Source organism: Botryllus schlosseri, chromosome 1 (genome assembly GCF_051294905.1).
Source record: "Botryllus schlosseri isolate E-star chromosome 1, Bs_hap1, whole genome shotgun sequence".
NCBI lineage: Eukaryota > Metazoa > Chordata > Ascidiacea > Stolidobranchia > Styelidae > Botryllus > Botryllus schlosseri.
Window position 1 is genome coordinate 13,491,077 of NC_137236.1, and position 19,258 is coordinate 13,510,334.

The 19,258-nt window shown below is 39.5% G+C and overlaps 1 protein-coding gene across 1 annotated transcript; it reads right to left on the minus strand.

The window, feature by feature from the left end:
• Positions 1–658: 658 nt before the first annotated feature.
• LOC145442571 (glutathione reductase, mitochondrial-like) lies at positions 659–18,115 on the minus strand. The gene is made up of 8 exons (XM_080320520.1): positions 17,530–18,115; positions 16,071–16,210; positions 15,149–15,278; positions 13,220–13,316; positions 12,026–12,185; positions 10,303–10,438; positions 5,137–5,253; positions 659–989 (listed from the first exon to the last, which is right to left on the minus strand). The coding sequence occupies exons 1-8, from the start codon at positions 18,040–18,042 to the stop codon at positions 861–863; spliced, it is 1,422 nt and encodes a 473-aa protein (XP_080176646.1). The 5' UTR covers positions 18,043–18,115; the 3' UTR covers positions 659–860.
• Positions 18,116–19,258: the final 1,143 nt, after the last annotated feature.

A 19,258-nucleotide genomic window follows, 5' to 3' on the forward strand; every position in this document is an offset into this window, starting at 1 on the left:
AGTGTGCCAGAACGATGGGCGGTGAGAAAACCCGGGCCAAAAGGGACTGCTCTTATGCTAGGGTTACCATATTTTGTAAATCCGAAAAGTGGACACTTTTTCAAAATCTTCAGACTTACAATATTGGAGTAAAATCCTGAAATAATTGTAAATTTTTCCCGACTTTGCAATCGGTTGACTATAAAAAAATGTCATCATTCCGGCTCAAATCCAAAATTACCGTCTTTCTATGAGACTTTCCGTGGGTTGACTATAAAAATGTCAACTTTTCCGGCTCAGCTCCCGAAATACCCGCACGGCGTTACTTCAGTGCTGATTTACTGTATCTCAGTCGAATTTTACCCCATATTTAGCCAATATTCTCAAAAAAGAGGACATTTGGGCGTCCTCCGAGGATACTTTCAATTAAGCCACAAAAGAGGACAGATCCTCTCAAAAGAGGACGTATGGTAACCCTACCTCTGAGGGACGAATTTTCAAAAAGGAAGACATTTTCGATTTCCTGAAAAAGGACAAATCCCCCTAAAAGGAGTATATACCGTATCCCTACCCAACTAGAAATGCTCTTTTCTTAAAATCTGCAACCAACTACAACTAGATAGATTCCTAGCTTGCTAAAGTTCGATCACGCTCCTCATTAACACCAGCTAACACAATATTGAAATTAACCCACATATATATAATGCGCGAGGGTAGTAATTGGAATTGCAAGAAAGATCAGAAACCATATCAACAATAACGTATCAAAAGGAACTGCATGATTACTAGGATGGCACTATATTTTCTAGTTTAAATCCGCTACGCAGGTACTAAATCTTCGACACAAAACGCCCTTTCCTGGACTCGGCAATCTGGTCTAGTCATCGCAGAGTGACAAGCTCCTCGGAAGAGGTGGGATGTATAGCGACGCAACTGTCGAAATCTTGTTTGGTGGCGCCCATCTTGATCGCGACGCCAAACCCTTGCAGCATTTCATCACAGCCGTTACCCTGGAATATAATAGAGATAAATAGGTGTGTAGCAAAATTGTAACCAAGTCACAAGGCAGGGTAATGACTCGAGTCCCTATTTTTTGACGACTTGACTTGACTACAGTCATTTTCTTGAAAATGAAAAATAAATCGACTTGGCTTAAGTCAATTTGTGTCTTGACTTGTACTCGAGTCATGTGACTTGATCCGAATCAAGTCACATGACTCGAGACTTGGTCTACCAAGAAAATCATTTCATTGTAATTTCGAGGAATAGAACAGTTATCACTAGGGCGTTTTTTTTTTTGACATGTCACAAAAAAAGTCAAAATTGTAGAGTTAGGTCAAAAGTTGACACTTTTTTGCAACATGCATTTCGTTTGTATCGCAGATTTTGAACTTCTATTTTATAGGCCTACCGTTGTAGACGGCCTGCCCGTTGTGATCATAAACATTCAAATGAAACAAATAGGTTGACATGGTGTTATGCTTAAAGTACCGCAATATCCTAACTGAAGCAAGACTGCGTGGGCATTGTATGGTTCTTATATCAAGAAGCGCATGATGAAAAATTGTGATGTAGACACCATTGCCAGAATGAAGAAACACGGTTTGTCACCAGCAGTGTACGCATGCACAACTTCAGTGAGTCAGCCGTTCTTTCTCCACATTCTCGGCAAGCTAATTAGTAAGGACAGACACTTTCTACCCGAGAAATGTAGGAATGCATCTTTCGTTGTACTACAATTTTTTAAACTATTGCTACCATAATGCGTGATGCAGCCTAACTACTGGAATTCTTCATAGGGCCACATTTCGTTAAAATAAAAGTTTTTTTTCAGGTAAAAATTTGTCAGTTAATGAGGCAAAAAGTATTTCATCAGGCCAAGCTACTTCGTAAGGTTAGTCAGTTCCAACCAGAAATGAAGACAAGTAGTACAATTCTAACATTATGTGGGAAACACCTAATTTGCATACGTTAGGTCAAATTTGGTCAAAATTAAGATTGAGGCGAAAAATCTCAAAAATTTTATTTTTTAGGTCACAATTTTCCGTTTATTAGGTAAACAAAAATCGCCCTAGTTATCACACTAATATCATTTCGTCTACCAGGACTGATACTTGAAAATGCTACCAGAAACAGTTAAAAGTGAGGAGAATAAGTATATTATGAATACGAAGCATTCGATATCACCTTGTAGAGTCGTAAAAAGTGGGTTTCCTCGGAACAGAACAGCAAACACAATGACTTGACTCGAAGTCGACCCCCTACTCACCGACTCGGTGGTGAATTGAAAATGACTCGACTCAACTCAAGTCAAAAGCATAAAAGTGAGATTGATTTGTGACTCTGAACCTGGCGACTTCGTTACAACCCTGGCACAAGGTTCACAAGTTTATTGTATTTTTATTGTTCAATTTTTTTTTTTTTTTTTTTGACGAAGTCAAGTTAAGTCATTTTCAATTAACCGCCAACTCTATGTCAATATTAAACGATTCGAGTCCGAGTCGCAGTGTTGTGACTCGAGTCAAAGTCATCATGTTCAGTTTTCAGTTCAATCTGGTTCAACGCCGTTTTTCAACTCTGCTCGAGTGATAGAGAATGTCTCTCATCCATAATATAGACATTTAACTCAGTCTTGAAGGGGCACTGCACTCTAAAAATGCTGTGGTCTCAAATTGAAGGGCAGAACGAAATAAAAATTTTGGCCGCAACCGTTACTTCAGAACGCCACCATAATGGAGCTGCAATTTATTGAAATTTCGATAGCAAGATAACGCTCCAGCAGTCACGCAGAGATTAAACTTTATATAGTTGTCGGCCGATGCTACGAAGGAAATATATCGTACACGCCCTATGTCCTAGGGAAATAGAATACACTTGGCCCAATTTTGACATAAATCTTCTGACTGAACATCTTCCGTTGAACGCGGTATCTAAACCATCTTGGCGACATATTTCCTTCATAACATCAGCTGACAACGATATAAAGTTTGATCTCTGCGTGACTGCTGGAGCGTTATATTGCTATCGAAATTTCAGTAAATTGCAGCTCCATTATGGTGGCGTTCTGAAGAAAACCGCTGCGGACAAAATTTTCATTTCGTTTTGTCCTTCAATTTGAGACCACATCATTTTTTGAGTGCAGTCCCCCTTTAAAACAGAGTCTGGCCTTATTTTTCTAGCATCACGACTGATAGACGAAATACCAATTATGTGGTAACTCACTATTCTTCGAAGTTACAATGAAATGTCTGTCTTGGTAGTCCTAGTCTCGAGTCAATACAAAAATTGACGCGCGTGGAGACATTTTCCGCATTTGAAAAAATGACTTGAGTCAAGTCGAGTCACCAAAATTTCGCGACTCGAGTCATTACAGCCCTGGTACTATTTCTAGCTGCAGTTTTGCATATTCGAAATCCCATTAGTTTGTACCAGTCTGGGTTCAACCGTAGATAGCTGACCAACAGATAGATGTAGGCTCCAACTCCCATCGTCATGCTTGCATACCGAGAGGTCTGCTGCTAAGCAATTGAAAAGCAGCATGATTAATAGTCCTCCAGCTGGCTACCCGAGCACTAAAACTTAGTAAAACTAGTCTTGATCGAAAGTTAACATCGCACTGATATCGAAAATACAGATTAAAGTCTTGTCAGGGTAATGGAATCACCCCGAAATAGCCCTTAAAGTATGAAAATCGGTATTGCGCCAAACAATCGCTCGATGCAATTGTTCATTGTTATGGTCATGATGCTGGAGTTTCCCGTGTTTCGGAACAATGCCAATAATGAGACTTTGAGGGCTATTTCGGAGTAGTGCCATTGCCCTGACTGAATTCCAGGGTTGTAATGACTCTCAAAATACCGAAATGACTCGACTGAAGTCCAAGTTGAGTCATTGCGCACGACTCAAATCAAGTCATACGACTCGAATCTCAGAAGACCAAGACCGATATTTAATTGTAATTTCGAAGAATAGAGAAGTAATCACACTGTTGGTGTTTTGTCTATCGGTCGTGATGCTAGAAAAATAAGGCCAGACTCTGTTTTAAAGGGGGACTGCACTCAAAAAATGATGTGGTCTCAAATTGAAGGACAAAACAAACCTATCGGTACTGTTACTTGAAAATGCGACCAGAAACTGTTGAAAGTGAGGAAAATTAGTACATTTGAAATCCGAACCATTCGGTGTCACTAAACCGAGTTATAAAAAGTGGATTAACAAGACTTTAAAGGGGCACTGCGCTCTAAATATGATGTGATCTCAAATTGAGGTGCAAAAAAAAAATTGGCCGCAGCCATTTTCTTCAGAACGCCACCATATTGGAGCTGCAATTCATTGAAATTTCCACAGGACCATCACACTCCAGCAGTCAAGCACAGATCGAACTTTATATCGCTGTCAGCCGATGTTATGAAGGAAATATGTCGTGCACGCCAAGGTGGTTTAGATACCGCGTTCAACGGAAGATGTCCAGTAGGGCTCTTCAAAAATGAATACACTCTTCTTTCTTAAAGAAATAGAATACACTAGGCCTGATTTTGACATAAATCTCCTGAGCATCTTCCGTCGAACGCGGTATCTAAACAACCTTGACGTGCACAACATATTTCCTTCATAACATCGGCTGACAGCGATATAAAGTTCGATCTCTGCTTGACTGCTGGAGTATGATGGTCCTGTGGAAATTTCAATGAATTGCAGCTCCAATACGGTGGCGTTCTGAAGGAAATGGTTGGGGCCAATTTTTTTTTTGCACCTCAATTTGAGACCACTTCATTTTTAGAGTGCAGTGCCCCTTTAACCTGAAAATGAGCATTCAACAGAATGGCTTGGTATTCGGGTCATAATACCATGACCCGAGTCAAAACCATAAAATTAAGATTGACTTGTGACTTGGAGCTTTGTGAATTGGTTGCAGCTCTGCGCATAGATTCTAATTCGTATTTTCGGAATCACAGTGACACTAGCTTTCGATCAAGATTACTTTTATTAAATTTTAGCTCGGATCGCCAGCTATAGGACTACCAATTTATGCTTCTTTGAGATCAGTCAGCAGTAAACCACTGGGTATTCAAGCGTGGCGACGGCAGTAGCGCATCTATCAGGAGGTTAGTAATATATACTATACACAGCAAAAGTTACTCCGAGAGACAAAATTACCTGCATATGGAGCCCGACAACTTTCTCGCCAGGCAGAGAGCAAACCAGCTTCATGAGGCAACGCGTCTTTCTTTCGGTCATCTGATGGTACATGGGCAGGAAATTGGTTTTGTAGATCTGATAAATCAATAATAACGGCATTGAAAAAGTGCCAAGTCACATTCGAACATACAATAAAGTAGGTTGCTAGCCAGTGGGTCGTTGTGCTATGTCAAACCAATGATGTCACTAGGCCAGTGCTTTTCAACCTGTGTGACGGTTCGCACTGGTGCGAATGAAAAAAATTGCAGTGCGAATGACGAGCATGGTGCGAACGGTGCGAATGAAAATTCCGGATGAGTGCGAATGACGAAGATGGTGCGAACGGTGCGAATGAAAATCCCGGATGAGTGCGAATGGAAATCGTTAATAATAATAATTGTTAATTTTTCTGACCCGGAATAATTCAAATAAACCTTATAGGAAATTCAAGGGCAGTGTAACTTTTGTTGTTGCATGCGACGCAATTGTAAAAACTTGTTCAACTTACAACGCACGACTAGTCGTAGCTCTCACAAGCCGTAGTGAATTAATATTTTCGAACTGTAATTATTAAGTAATCAAAAGCCTGGTTTGGAAGCTGCATGGTGTAGTGGCGGATATACCGTACCGTATATCAGCACGTCTGAGCCTTCGACAGGCTGGGAAAATGACGTTAAATTGACTTTCTGCTTACTTTCGCTAAAAAATCATCATACTTCCGTAATACCTGTTCGATTAGTGCGAGGTAATGATAGTAGTAAATGCCCTCATTACAGACTCCCATTTGCAGGTTACTGTAACGCAAGTTTTACCCCTTTAATGGTTATTGAAGTATGGACTGCAAAAGGTATAATTTTGGCTCGACATTCGACACAGTGCCAGAGCTAATATGTATGTAATATTTGTTTAATTTATGCAAAAATTCTGCTATAGTTTTTACAAATCCAAGGTCACGGTGTTGGGTACTGGAGCGAATAAGCGAGATACGCAGAAAATATGGTTTTATCATGAGAATTCATGATAACATTTGCCCGACTGGTTTTTCTGGAAAACATGGTCGAATACCGTTGGGATGAACTACTGTAGGGACTATGGATGTGCAACGAGCGAGTTCAGGTCTATGAGACTCGTTCATTTCGAGGGCAACCCCTTCTGCGTCGGGTCACATGACGACGGAAAGTTTTGGTCATCAAACGGCTGCTAAAGTGCGGTGCCAAAACATAATCGTCGACAAAACCTTGGCCAAAAAATGACCGATACTGCATAGATGGCCAAACCATTTGATATGGATATGCTCCATTGTCGGCACGGAATAGTCCCGTTCTTGCAACTTGAGTAGAGCAGGGCTGTCAAAATCAACTGACGTCGCGGACGGAATTCAACACTTCAGATCGCTCGCGTGCCGCACCTAAATTCGCCATTCCCAAAATACCTCAAAATCCATCCCTTATTTTTCATTTGAATACTCCATTAACCAGCGTATATACACAATAGTGTTTTATATTATATTACGGATCATAGGGGTTCTATTCTATAGCTGCACCTTTAATTCGCAAACAGTGGAATTGGCAATATTATGATGATTGGCGGATGAGTGAAGTTATAAGCCTATAAAGCAGTATGGCTCTAACGATTGTTTAAGTTGGCATATTTCTATGCTCCCTTCGCTTTAGTGATATATTGGCATCAACCCTGCAAATGCGTTGTGAGGAATGGAAACACGGACGTTGGAATTTGTTTCATAGTATTATATCGCGAATCGAGTTTCCTAGAGTCTGGAGACCTCTAATAAATATATTTTTCATGTAACTTGCATATCAGGATTCTTGGCGTTTTCCCATCTGCGAATAACTAGTCTTTGGTCAGTGAAATGAGTTCGCAATTTCTTGCCTTCTCCGAATTGGGTGTCAATGTCAGCGAACTGGTGATAATGGTGACTAGAAACCACAAAACCATAGTCTGGTGGTTATATTGTTACCTGTAAACATGCTCGACATGTGCTATCTTGAAGGACCATTTCATGGAGATATTTCCTACTAAAAATCTCAACATATTTTAGAAATGTTCTGGATATGACATGCATCTTTCAATCTATACTCAGAATTGCTTCGCGGGCCGGATGAAATCTCCTGGCGGGCCGTATGTTTGACACCCCTGGAGTAGACAGTAGTACAACTGCCACACGCAAAGGAATTTAATTCACCCTAATTTGAAATCGCGTGCGTCAGACATATTTTGTAGAGCTGTGTTGGATAGAATTGTGGTGTGAGCGTTCTGTTTGTCATACATGTCCGTTAAATAGTAGCATACAACTGTAATATTAAAAATGAATTCCTTTACATGGGTGAGGATCGGGTCGCGAGGTGCCACAAAAACTCAAATTTTGGTGGCAGTCTAAAATCTGCTTTAACGTTATTAAATTGTCATGAATTCTCAAGTTTGATTGAGCTAAAGAGCAGAACACTCAGTATCGTGAGTTTATTTGCTCTCACCACATACTCGCGAGACAGAAAATGGGAAATCGAAAAAAATGTGGAAGCAATGTTTCATAAGGTAGCGAGCTCTGATGTCCCTACTCTCCTTGATCATTTGGACCTTATTCCCCAAGTTATAAGGCACAAGCAGGTGGGTTTTTCACACTTTCGACATACTGGAGCCTCCTAGACCTTTTTGTCAGCTCTCAAAATCGATTTTTCTCCAGCAAGCATTTTTCACTATTGAAAAATACGCTGTATGTTGGATAGGAGTGCAGAACATACTTCAAGAACTGGCCATCAAAGCACTTGTAGAAGGGTTTAGTGAAATAGTTGAAATCAAAACGAGCGAAATTAGTAGCCTTTTTATTGTTTTTAATGAGACACTTAATAGCTTAAGATACACAGTAGCCAATTTGTTGCACATCTGAGCAAATAAATGTTGTCTTTTCATCTTATTTTTGTATAACAATATTCGGTTAGTTTGTGCGAATGAAATTTATTTTACAAAAAAAGTGCGAATGAAGCTGAAAAAGGTTGAAAAGCACTGCACTAGGCTATACAGCTCCAAACACGGTTGTAATGACTCGACTTCAGTCAATTTGTGTATGGACTCGACTTGTACTCGAGTCACTGTGCACGACTCAAACCAAGTCATATGACTCGAGACTAGAACGGCCAAGACAGACAGTCATTGTAACTTCGAAGAACAGTAAAGTCACCAAATCATTCGTATTTCGTCCATCAGTCCTGATACTTGGAAAATAGGGGACTGAGGGAAACTACGATATTATGAATGCGAGCCATTCTATATCACTGGAACACATTTGAAAATAGTGGGTTGAACCGGATTGAACTCAAAACTAAATAGTGAGTACAATGACTTGGACTTGAGTCGCAACACTATGACTCGGACTCGACACTTCACCGACGTGGACTCGGTGATGAATTGAAAATGAATCGACTTGACTAGAGTCAAAACTATGAACTATGATTGACTTGTGACCCGGAAACTTGTGACTTGGTCACAACTCTCTATAGCAATGTTCACAACACATAACGATAACCAAGGCCACATTATGCCACAACACCGAACTGACTTTTCAAACATCACCGAATGTATCAACTGGAACAATCAAATCCTATAATAACACAGGTCAACAAATCTCAAAATTATAGTAGGTGGGTGACATAAAACTGATTGAATTAATGCCACGTGATTTGAGTATCTAGGTCAGTGGTTTCCAACCTTTTTCGACCCATCGCATCCTTTTCAAGCTCAACACCGATCCTCGCCCCCCAAATTTTGTGTACAGAAAATTGGGCATACAAACTATAATCACCGGCGGGTTGACTAAAAAAAAAAAGGTCAACTTTCCGGCTCGAAGCCTAATTTGACACTTTTGTAACCAAGTTTCGGTGGGTTGACTAAAAAGAAAAAAAGGTCAGCTGTTTTGCCGCGTCAGCGCCCCCCTATCGCCCCCTTCGCTATTTTCGCCCCCTTTGTCCATTTTTGCCCCCCCTATCGCCCCCCTAGACCGCCAAATCACCCCCTGGGGGGCGATATCGCCCACGTTGGGAACCACTGATCTAGGTAAATACTTATATACATGACTGCAGTATATTTATGTGCATGATATCTGTGAAAGTCTGTAACTATCATAAATCTGTTACCCCTGAGTATAGTGCTGTTACTGTATTTTGATTTTTAAAAGAGTCTTCTGTGTGTAAAAATAACAAGTAGATTGGATTTTTAAACTTTATAGTACGACTAAACCGATTTTCTATCTAGTCATTACCGCGAAAATGGGAGATTTGGGGAAAAATAGCCCCATGGGTTATCTCCACAACAAGAGCCAATTTGAAAAAAACTAAGGTCATATTCAGAATCAGTGCTCTTGAGAACCCCCAAAACCGCTCTTACTTTGTTTGCCTGAAAATATGTGTTGACCAGTGTAATCCCACGAATTTAATATCTTCCAACATTTTGCCAACAATTTCAACAAGGACTTGCAAGGGAATATAAGCTTACGCCTTACCGTTCTAGGCTAGACCGGTAAATGTATTCGGCGTCTGACTATTGCTAAATTGATATTGATCAGGATGTAACACTGGTTTCCATACTGGCTATCTATCACTTGCTATACATATCATCCAAATGGATCCCGTACGCCTGCTAGATGTTTTACATCAGAATAAAATTTGAATAAAATAGTATTGACAGTGGCTAACTCTTTAATCATTCAATATAAAATCTCGGAATTAGAAACATTTCTACTGCAATAACCTCACTTCTAGCGGTTAGAATTGAGCCAAATTTGGTGTGCATTATCTTTACTGACAGCTTAACAGTATTATGGGTGAGAGAAAAAATTTGAAATTCTATTTTTAATATGATCTTCAAAATTTTCCACTGCAAAGAATCTCGCTTCTACTGGTTGGAATTGAGCCAAATTTATTGTGCAGCGTTGTTTTAGCCAACCTAATAATTTTATCAAGTAGCAAGTGAAATTCAAAAAATAAAATTGATTTTGAACAGACCTAGTACGCACACAGAAAGGGAACCTCGCGTTCATACTATCCCTAATAAATAAGTCTCGAAATTTGACTAGCATCGGAACAATTCCCACGTAGTCTTCTGGATCTTACCAAATCCGAGAGAATCACCCACCTTCACGTTATCGTCGCCGAATTTTTTCCTGGCTTCCGCCTCCGTCAAACCGACCGTGCCGATAGGAGGGTGGCTAAACACCACTGTAGGAATGTCGTCGTAACTCAGCTTCAAATCAGTCTGCCCGTCGAACAGTCTGTGGAAAGATGAAGTGAATGAAAAACATGCAATTTCCTTTGAGATTTTCAGGGTTGTGTCTGGCTAATTCCATTATAATTTAGCAATTCTAATTCTTGCTGTACAATTAGACTAATTAGACTAATTAGAACGAAATGCCGATAATGTAATCACTAGGGCAATTTTTTTACCTAAAAGACAGAAGATTTTGACCTAAAAAAATCAAAATTTTGACGATTTTTTGTTCTTCAAAAACTAAATTTCACCAAATTTTGACCTAACGTATGCAAATTAAGTGTTTTCCCACATAATGTTAGAATTGTAGCCTACTTATCTTCATTTCTGGTTCGAACTGTCTGTATTTATGAAGTAGTTTGGCCGGAAAAACTTTTTTCACTCAAAAACTGACAAATTTTTACATGAAAAAACTTTAATTTTAACGAAATCTGGCCCTATGAAGAATTCAAGTAGTTGCATAACGTATTATTGTAGAAATAATTAAAATTTATTGTAGTACAACAAAAGATACTTTCCTACATCCGCGGGTAGTATGTCTGTCCTTACTAAGTAGCTTGCCAAGAATGGAGAAAGAACGTACAATAGCAGCAGTTGTTGGCTGACATCACTGAAGTTATGGGTACACTACTGGTGACACCGTATTTTTTCATACTGACAACAGTGTCTACATCACAATTTTTCATAATGCGCTTCTTGACATAGGCATGCAATGCCCACGCAGTCTTGCTTCAGTTAGGGAATTGCGGTACGCTGAGCATAGCACCATGTCAACCTATTTGTTTCATTTGAATGTTTATGATTCACAATGAGCAGACAATGGGCCGTCTACAACTGTAGGCCTATAAAGTAGGCTACAAGCTGCAAAATGCCAAATGATAAGTTCACCGACAGTGCCAAATGTACGATACAAACGAAATGCAGGTTGCAAAAACACTTTGACTGAGTAACAAAATTTGACATTTTTTGACTTAACGCTACAATTTTGACAAAATTTAGTAATCACCATCTATTATCTGGTTTCCATGAAAATGCTAAAAGAGAATGCGCAACCAGCCAAGCTTGGTGTACGTATGCCATTTTCACGCTTACAAGAACGAATGCTGATTTCATGCAAATTAAACTTGACTTTGGTTGTATGTCTGTGCGAGGCAGAATCAAATCAATTTCCAGGTTATTGTGAACCAGGTTATTGCGAATTCAGTGAGTGTAATTTCAATCAAATTACAAAAAAAAACTGTAGCTTTATAATTCTAATGCTAATAATTCCAATTTAAATTGGAAGAGCTGAACATTTTCTAGTTATCCCACTCTGCCCATACCTAGTCTAGACCAGTGGCTTTTAACTGCCGGTCCATTAGGGTGGAGTGAAAAATAGAAAATGTCCAGATATTTGGTGCCAAATAGCAAATAAATAAATTCCTATCATAATTTCGGGTTCGTACACCTTCGTACCTGAGTGATTCGATCATGCGGTCAAAAGATGTCAAAATTCTGATTATTTGAGGTAAAAAAATCGCCTTACTGATAACCTTGGATATATTCGGCCGATCTTCAAAAGACATGAGACTACCGCTGTATGTGAATTTACCTATGAGCCAGTTTCCGTCCAGCGGCAATGGCAACGGGGGTGAGAAGGGCTTTCCCCTGCACGTCACCCACAGAGTACACGCCCGATACGTTTGTGTTCTGGTAGTCGTCCACTTTGACATTCTGGTGCGCGTCGAGCTCAACGCCGACCTTGTCAAGGCCTGAAAGCGATAATTTAAAATCAATGAAACGGAGTGGTATAGAGCAGTCTGAAAAATGAAGCTATTTATAGATTAAGGATGTTATGAAGCAGACTGTTTTATGTTATCATGATGCAGTGGTTCTCAAACTGGGGGCGTGAAAGCGTCTGAAGGGGGGCGCGAGGCTGCGATTTACTCCAGTATTAGTTATTGCTCTGTGTATAGTCCTAATTTCATATTCTCCCATCAACAGTCACAGCCTTCCATGCCAGCAAACTATCCGTTGGTATTGCTAGCATTCCGGTTTCATAATTTGTGATACGATGATACGGGGGCCGTATCTAAATAAGTTTGAGAGCCACTGTCCTGATATATTCAAAGACAATGTGTGACAACCAGAGGTCAGTAACAGAGGAAATAATCAAAGAATTGCGAGGTTGCCAACTCTGCATTTTATCAACTGGCTAATTCTTGATGCATTAAAGTCCAATTTGAACCAATTTTATATCGACCATGCACCTTCAAAGTGTACTTTTTCTTATTTTTTATTTTGGTAAAACAGAATGCCACATGTATTTTTTTATTTTAAAAACCGGCCCTCTCCCCGATTCTTTTCCCAGGTAAACATTTTAGTCAAGAGCGAAACAGTCACTGTGAAAACATCACTGTAGCGCAGAATATTTATTTCAAACGTTTCCCCCATGCGGCGCCACCAAGTGACAAGAAAATCTCAAAATGCATCAACTTTGGAACCTCTGAAAATTTTTCAAAATTTTTTTATGAACTCAGAATTCAGAAAAGAATAACATGTGTAAATATTGGACAATTCTGAGGGTATGCATTAGAAGTGTCAAAAAAAAGCTAAGTATTAATGGAATTAGTATGTAGTTTCACCCAAACTAGTCTAAAACATATCAATTAGGGTATGAAGTACAAGTAGGGCCAAAAACCAATTCGAGTACTTCATATTGACATATTGAGTGACTGACTAACTCTGGTCAGGAGAGACTTGAAAATAAAAATTTGCTAGTGCTCAACAAGGAGTAGATTTGTACCGATATCGGAACTAGGCTTTCTTCCAATCGCCCAAAGGAGACATTCGACGTCCGCTTCCACAGTTTCGCCAGAGGGCTCACTCGATTGAATCATCACCTGCATGCAAAATATGTTTTCATACGCACAGTCATAGTCAAGTCTGCAGTTATTGAATGAGAATAGCCGAGTCATGCTGCACTATTGATAATTACTATGAAGATAAATGAACAAATATTTGATTGGATATTTAAAAATGAAGGTATTTCCCGGAATTATGCACAAAATCGAATTATTTGCATGATTTTGGAACCAGAAAAAGGTAATGCTTACATAACCTAGCTTGTATGATATATTCATTTCGAAATGAACCAAAATATTTTCGGCCGACACTAGACAGACAAGACTGTGTCAACAAAAAAATTTCGTGTACCATCTCAAAATAGTGCAGACACTCTGGTATTTGACATTTCATGCTGGTGACGTCATATTTTGTGATACGATTGTTGATATACGATGTTCTTTTGAATTCTCTACTAGTTGCTGACAACTACCCCTGACGAGCGTCTGCTGAAAATATTCGCGTTCATTTCAATGTGATATAGGCTACCATTCAATTGTTTACCGGTACTGCAGTTCTGTACCTTCAAGAAGCTCTTCAAACCTAGTTTGTGTAAACACTCACTTACAAATACTGTTAAGGACCAGGATCAACGAGGCTGGATCATACCATTTTTGGCACGAAAATAACATTACGGCTGCTGGCTGAATGAACTAAGAGCTGCAGTGTTCCATTCATACATTGGAACTCTCAAGGAGTTTTCTGCATTGTTCTTACAGCAGTAGACTATTGGTCGAGCTACCATAAGCCACGTGAGCAAAGAGAAATTTCGCCATGATGAAGAGAAATCGACCTGATATGGATGCACCTCTGCCGACATTAACAGCAGAAACTTCAGCTGTACCAGCATGAACCATGATATATTTTAAAGAGCTTCTTAGAGGTACACCACTTCAATATACATATTCATCGAAATTCGATATCCATCGAAACGAACCCTAACATTTTCAGCTGACACTCGTCAGGAGTAATCGTCAGCAACTGGTAGAGAATTGGAAATAACATTGTTTATCAACGATCGTATCACAAAATATGACGTCACCGGCATGAAATGTCGAATACCAAAGCGTTCAATGTACTATTTTAGATGCTACACGTACTCCATTCAGAAGTCGCCAAAGCGGATCATTAATCCGCAACATGGTTTCATGAAGTTCAAGCGGGTATCCCTCTACCGCAAACCTATCAAAATGGTACTAAGTCGATGTAAAAATCATCTGATAAGACTGCCAAACAAGATTTTGTTGTTAAAGCAGCAACGTAACATATTGCCACATGCAAATTGGCATTGCAAACTTGGTAACACAAACCAACGTTTTCAATGGCGGTCTAAAAATCAATAATTTGCTTGTAACTTTTTCTGCACATTTTATAGACAAAGTTCTATGGAAGTGAGATGAAAACATGTTGATCCCGCAGATTTTAAGCCCAAAACTGGCATTCCAGCATAAGGGGTTATCTAGCTATCTATCTTAGAAATTAGCTATTTTTGGCTCACTCGGTGGAATTGTCCGGTCACTAGAGGGTGCAAAAATCTGAAATCATGATAGAAGTAATTCATTGGAGATTTGGGATCAAATGTCAGTGTTACATTTTGAAATCCAAATTTTTCTTTTTTTTTACTCTACCCGAATAGCCTACCCTATTCCCAGACTTAGGTCCGGCACAGGTATGAATTCAACTTGACAAATGCGAAAGGCTTGGTTTTAATGTGATAGCGATAGAATTGAACCAGGACCTAAGGATTGGAAGACCAGTGCTCTTACTACCGAGCTACGATCGAACAAATACGGAGCAACAGCTTGACGTCACACTCAGTGCAATATCTTACAGTCATTTTTCCGCCGCTTTTTTCTACTTTCTTCACGTGTGAGAACTTGTGAACTTTTATGCCGGCATCTTCCATTTCTTTCGTGACGTTTTCGCTGATCATCGAGTCGAAATTTCGGAGAGCTTGATGTCTGAAGAGGAGTCAGCATTACTCAATTGCAAGAAAAACTCTCGATTTACAAAACATGCTATAACTACATCAAGCGGAAGTAGAAAATGTAAGGCGTAGAAATAAAAAAATGTAGATTTGGGAACTTTGGTTGACACCAGGGCTGTAATGACTCGACTCAAGTCCGACCCGAGTCGCTAATTTTTGATGACTCGAGTCAATTTTGTTTTGACTCGACTTATACTCGAGTCATTGTGCATGACTTTAACCTAGTCATATGACTCGTGACTAGGAGAGCCAAGTCAGGCATTTATTAGATTTCGAAGATTAGTAAAGTTATCACATCATTGGTTTTTCGTCTATCAATCCTGATACTTGGAAAATTGGGTCAAAAACTGTTAAGACTGAGGAAAATAATGATATTATGATTAGGAATGCGAGTCAATCTATACCACTCCAGCAGAGTTGAAAATAGTGGATTGAACTAAAAACTGAACAGTGAACATAATGATTTGGACTCGAGTCAAAACACTATGACTCAGATTCGACCCTATACTAGGTGACTTGGACTCAGACTTGACTCGGTAGTGAATTGAAAATTACTCGACTTGACTCGACTCGAGTCAAAACTATGAAAGAGAGATTGACTTGTGACTTGGAACCCTATGACTTGGTTACTTGAATACTGTACTGTACATACGCAATTACGCATTTTCCACTTCATTTTCAACTTGCTATTACAGACATACATGCTTGCCTGCTTGTTTTGTTCGGGGTTCAATCTATAGCACGATTTACAAACCATGTTACAGACCTTCTAATTATAAGATGTGTTTCGCATCCCAGACCGTTGAAAATTCCAGCCATCTCCACGGCGATGTATCCCGCACCGACGACAATGGCTTTCTTGGGAAGGGCTTCAAGTTCGAAGAAACCATCACTTGTGATTCCATACTGAGAAAAAAATTATTTTATTTTCATGCAAGGAAGTCGCAGCATTAGGCCTAAAGAATAAATAATTGGTACAAGAGTCACTCATTGATCATGGATTAACGCTAAAGGTAAACAGATAGGTTCACACAGTCCATAAGTAGTACTTGCATTTTGGCAGATTCATGTAATTTACCTTGATATCTTTGAGATCCACAGCTAAATTACGAGATACCAGTAGGCCTACAAATTTGTATAATAACAGGAGTGGACAAAATGGTAAGAAAATCGTATTATCGGGCTTTGGGAAATTTCGAATACCAAAACTTCATAGTTTATACCAAAATATATATAAGCCACTGCTTTAATCAGAGTTCGTTCAGACTTCAAAACAAATTTGTACCAAAAATGATTGGATGGCATTCCCTTCAGGACAATGCTATTTATTTTGCAATGGATAAATAGTATCATCAATTCTGACACACGCCAGATACGATCGTCCAATTAGAAAATACACACATTGTATTGAATTGTGGAAGAGCAATCCGCCTGACTTGGCAGTGTCTAATACACAAATACAGTTCCGGAGGTACATAACTTCAATATCCCAACGAACATTATGTTCTTATTGGCAGAATTATTCCGCTTCAAGTTTTTTGACTGACTGTTATTAGGAATGAATATCGGTAAGTGTGATTAACCAAATTCAAAATATAGGAATACTTTTTTCATTGTATCGTCTAGGCCTAGGTAACAATGACATGCAAACAGGGTCGGGAATTGCATATCATATCAAAATGTAAAGGTAACAGTATAACTGTAGTAAATTAGGCTCTAAAAATAACGGACTAACATAACTAGGGTGTCTGATATTGAAGACTACACCAAGTCGTTTCGACACCTTCCTATCGTTCATGGTATCGCAGTCTTGTGCTGTATTGAAATGATGAAATTATTAGCAATAAATCGAATTTGAATTGCTTGTGGGGTTCTCTTTTTAATTAAAATGTAATCAAGAATCCAACATTATGCACCTGCAACAGCCTGCTGCTAGATGGAACGGAACTCTATACTCTGTGAACATATTATTAATGTTGTGTTGTTATTGAGGTATTCAGTATGTCAATTTGTCAAATACAATTTGGTTAACGCCTTTCGATTTACTGACACTCGCTCCTGATTAGAGTGCGTCGAAAAGACGAAAAGCTGACAGAGGAGTAAATTTTGCAAAATGAATATAATGTTTGTAGCAATATCTAATATCCTGATTTAATATTATCAAATAACCAACAAGCCTAAGATCACAGTCAATCCTGATGTCAACACAGAAGTATTAATCTCACCTGCGCTCCAGGTATTTCGCCTTCTGACGGTATAACAGGATATCCCCCAGTGGCAATCAGGATATGGGGAGCTGTGTATTTTTTCCCTGCCACAGATATTATCGGATACGGATCTTTCTCCCCAGTGAAGACGCCGTGACCCAAAATCTTTTCTACTTTCGCGTTGCCGAGCATCGTATCGTAAACTCCGTTCAAGCGTTGTATATACGCGTCGCGCCGGTCTTTGATGGCTTTCCACGTAAATTTCGGCTTCCCCGACAATTCAAAACCATAGTCCTTAGCGTCGTGCAGCGTTTCGGCAATTGAAGCGGCCGAATACATGATTTTTTTCGGCACGCAACCGACGTTGACGCAAGTGCCACCCAATCGTCCGTGCTCGATTACTGCGGCTTTTACGCCGAACTCTGTGGCCCGCCTTGCGCTGGCAATCCCACCCGAGCCAGCACCCAATACCAAGTAATCAAATTTGGTAACGTTAGACATTTTTCTGATAGATGTCAATCCACGAAGCATCAGACGCTGAATGAGCTGCTACGATACGGGAGCCAAATAATTCAAGCCAGGCTGAAGCAAATGATGATGAGTAACGATGAGTCTGCAATGTTTGCAAATGCGTGAGTGACCGAAAGTAACCTTCTATCAAAACCTCTTGCCATTTACAAAAACAAATTGAAAGCAGACCACCGAGAGTGCAGTGCACTGAGCATGCCTGACTAAATACATCGTTTTAGTTGAATAATTACACTAGTTGTAGCGAAATGTCAGTAATATAACCCTAATGTAATATTTGAAATGCTTCTTAGCTCAAAGTTTCATTTCAAATCCGAACTAATTTCCAGGGTTGTAATGACTCGAGTCACGTTTTTCAGATGACTCGACTTGACTCGAGTCATTTTCTCAAAATACGGAAATGACTCGACTCGAGTCAATTTGTGTATTGAATCGACTTGAACTCTAGTCATTACGCATGGCATGACTCGAACCAAGTCATATGACTCGAGACTCAGAAGGCCAAGACCAATGTTTCATTGTAATTTCGAGGAATAGTAAAGTAATCACATTATTGGGATTTCGTCTATTGGTACTGATACTTGAAAATGCGTCCAGAAACTGCTAAAAATGACGAAAATTAGTAATTATAAATGCGACCCATTCGATATCACCAAACAGAGTTATAAAAAGTGGATTTAACAAGCCTTTAACTGGAAACTGGACAGTCAACATAATGACTTGGACTCGACTCGAGTCATAATACCATGACTTGGACTCAACCCTCTGCTCGGTGACTTGGACTTGACTCGGTGGTGAATTGAGAATGACTCGAGTCAAAACTACCAAACTGAGATGGACTTGTGACTCGGAGCCGTGTGAATTGGTTACAACCCTGCTAATTTCTGGTTACCCCAGTTAATTTTAACAAACCAACACACCACGAGATTGCAATATAATGAAAAGATAGGACGGTGCCTAAACGACTTGGAGTAGTCTTTTAATCCGACACCCACCTGGGCCAACAGCCATGCTCATGAGAATGAACTGTAATTTGATGTCATTTCGATACACCAAAAGACTGCGATACGATGAAAAGAGAGGAGTAGGAAGGTGTCGAAACCGAGTGGTCTTTGAAATAAGACACCTGATTCAAGCTTTGGCGAAATCAGTAATTCCAATTGTGATCTAATTTTGAAAAAAAAAAACTGTTTAGATGTAGTTTTAGTCCAATTTTGAA

What these genes read in the sequence shown, in the direction of transcription:
- LOC145442571 (XM_080320520.1), bottom strand. Translation starts at nt 18,042, where the DNA reads ATGCTTCGTGGATTGACATCTATCAGAAAAATGTCTAACGTTACCAAA. An exon ending in ACACATCTTATAATTAGAAG is followed by an intron (nt 15,279 to 16,070) that starts GTCTGTAACATG and finishes ACTCCTCTTCAG; the next exon opens with ACATCAAGCTCTCCGAAATT. An exon ending in AAAGCGGCGGAAAAATGACT is followed by an intron (nt 13,317 to 15,148) that starts GTAAGATATTGC and finishes TTTTGCATGCAG; the next exon opens with GTGATGATTCAATCGAGTGA.